We start from the raw sequence: 2,500 nt of genomic DNA, 5'->3' as shown, positions 1-2,500 counted from the left end.
AAAGAAAGAAAGAGTCAGTCAAACAGGTTGATCAGAAGGTGAAAGCAGAGAGACAGTCTGACAGAACCTCTTGATGTGTTGAAAAACAAACCAAGTGGCAGAATGACTCCTACTTACATGTTGACTGACCAGCTGTGTCTGTAGACTTGTAGAGACCTGAACGATTGGTACAGCTGGTTAACTGACTGACTGGCGGACGGAGTCAGTGGGTGATCATTAATAATGACAGATTGATTGTATTGACTGTTGACTGATTGACTGATTGACTGTTGACTGACTGACTGATTGACTGTTGACTGACTGATTGATTGACTGTTGACTGATTGATTGACTGACTGTTGACTGATTGATTGTTGACTGATTGACTGATTGACTGTTGACTGACTGATTGATTGACTGTTGACTGATTGATTGACTGATTGACTGACTGTTGACTGATTGACTGACTGTTGACTGATTGACTGATTGACTGTTGACTGATTGACTGTTGACTGATTGATTGTTGACTGATTGACTGTTGACTGATTGACTGTTGACTGATTGACTGTTGACTGATTGACTGTTGACTGATTGACTGTTGACTGATTGACTGTTGACTGAAAGGATAGAAAAAGTGCTCAGTGCACCTTTAAAAACAATCCTTAAATTAGTTGTGTGCTGGATCCTCATTGGTCAAATCAATCAATTGAAGATTTGATTGGTTGATTGGCTGCCTCATAGGCTAAATATGACCCATGCTAGGCTTCTACCTCTCCCTGTGTGGGTGGAGTTGTACTTGGAGTTGTACTTGTAGTTCTCTGAGGTGTGGTTGTAGTTTTCTGTAGTGTTTCCCAGACTTGGCTCACCAGGGCCAGAACGTTGAGGAACTCTGGTGTGTCGAAGTGGACCAGGGTTCTGATGTAAGGGTACAACTCCTCCTCCTGACCCGCCTCCGCAGAGTGGAGCCTGATCAGGAACTCAAACACCTGGAGAGGACACCACACACAGAGAGACACACAGAGAGACACCACACACAGAGAGACACACAGAGAGACACCACACACAGAGACACACAGAGAGACACACAGAGAGACACACAGAGAGACACCACACACAGACACACAGAGAGACACACAGAGAGACACACAGAGAGACACCACACACAGAGAGACACACAGAGAGACACCACACACAGAGAGACAGACAGAGAGACAGACAGAGAGACACCACACACAGAGAGACACACAGAGAGACACACACACAGAGAGACACACAGAGAGACAGACACACAGAGAGACAGACACACAGAGAGACAGACACACACCACACACAGAGAGACACACAGAGAGACACACAGAGAGACACAGAGAGACAGACACACACCACACACAGAGAGACAGACACACACCACACACAGAGAGACACACAGAGAGACACACACACAGAGAGACACACAGAGAGACAGACACACAGAGAGACAGACACACACCACACACAGAGAGACACACAGAGAGACACACAGAGACACACAGAGAGACACAGAGAGACACACAGAGAGACACACAGAGAGACACACAGAGAGACAGACACACACCACACACAGAGAGACACACAGAGAGACAGACACACCACACACAGAGAGACACACACACCACACACAGAGAGACACACAGAGAGACAGACACACACAGAGAGACACACAGAGAGACAGACACACACACAGAGAGACACCACACACAGAGAGACACACAGAGAGACACCACACACAGAGAGACACACAGAGAGACACCACACACAGAGAGACACACAGAGAGACACACACACACCACACACAGAGAGACAGACACACACCACACACAGAGAGACACACAGAGAGACAGACACACACCACACACAGAGAGACACACACAGAGAGACACAGAGAGACAGACACACACAGAGACACCACACACACAGAGACACACAGAGAGACAAGACACACACCACACACAGAGACACCACACACAGAGACACCACACACAGAGACACCACACACAGAGACACCACACACAGAGACAGACACACAGAGACAGAGAGACACCACACACAGAGACACACACAGAGAGACAGAGACACACACCACACACAGAGAGACACCACACACAGAGACACACACACAGAGAGAGACACACACAGAGAGAGACACACACACAGAGAGAGACACACACACAGAGAGAGACACACACACAGAGAGAGACACACACACAGAGAGAGACACACACACACACAGAGAGACACACACACACAGAGAGAGACACACACACACAGAGAGAGACACACACACACAGAGAGAGACACACACACACAGAGAGAGACACACACACAGAGAGAGACACACACACAGAGAGAGACACACACACAGAGAGAGACACACACACAGAGAGAGACACACACACAGAGAGAGACACACACACACAGAGAGACACACACACACAGAGAGAGACACACACACACACAGAGAGAGACACACACACACACAGAG

General features: G+C 48.0%; 1 protein-coding gene across 1 annotated transcript in view; it reads right to left on the bottom strand.

The window, feature by feature from the left end:
* The window catches only part of LOC124018533 (vacuolar protein sorting-associated protein 8 homolog), a 99,311-nt gene that overhangs the window by 36,120 nt on the left and 60,691 nt on the right, over window positions 1–2,500 (bottom strand). The window contains 1 exon segment of the mRNA XM_046333866.1: window positions 846–965. Within this exon segment, the coding sequence (XP_046189822.1) occupies window positions 846–965 (120 nt within the window).

This window comes from Oncorhynchus gorbuscha, unplaced genomic scaffold (assembly GCF_021184085.1).
Source record: "Oncorhynchus gorbuscha isolate QuinsamMale2020 ecotype Even-year unplaced genomic scaffold, OgorEven_v1.0 Un_scaffold_541, whole genome shotgun sequence".
Taxonomy (NCBI): Eukaryota; Metazoa; Chordata; class Actinopteri; order Salmoniformes; family Salmonidae; genus Oncorhynchus; species Oncorhynchus gorbuscha.
Note: the sequence above shows the minus strand (reverse complement) of the source record. Positions and strands in the feature narration are given on the sequence as shown.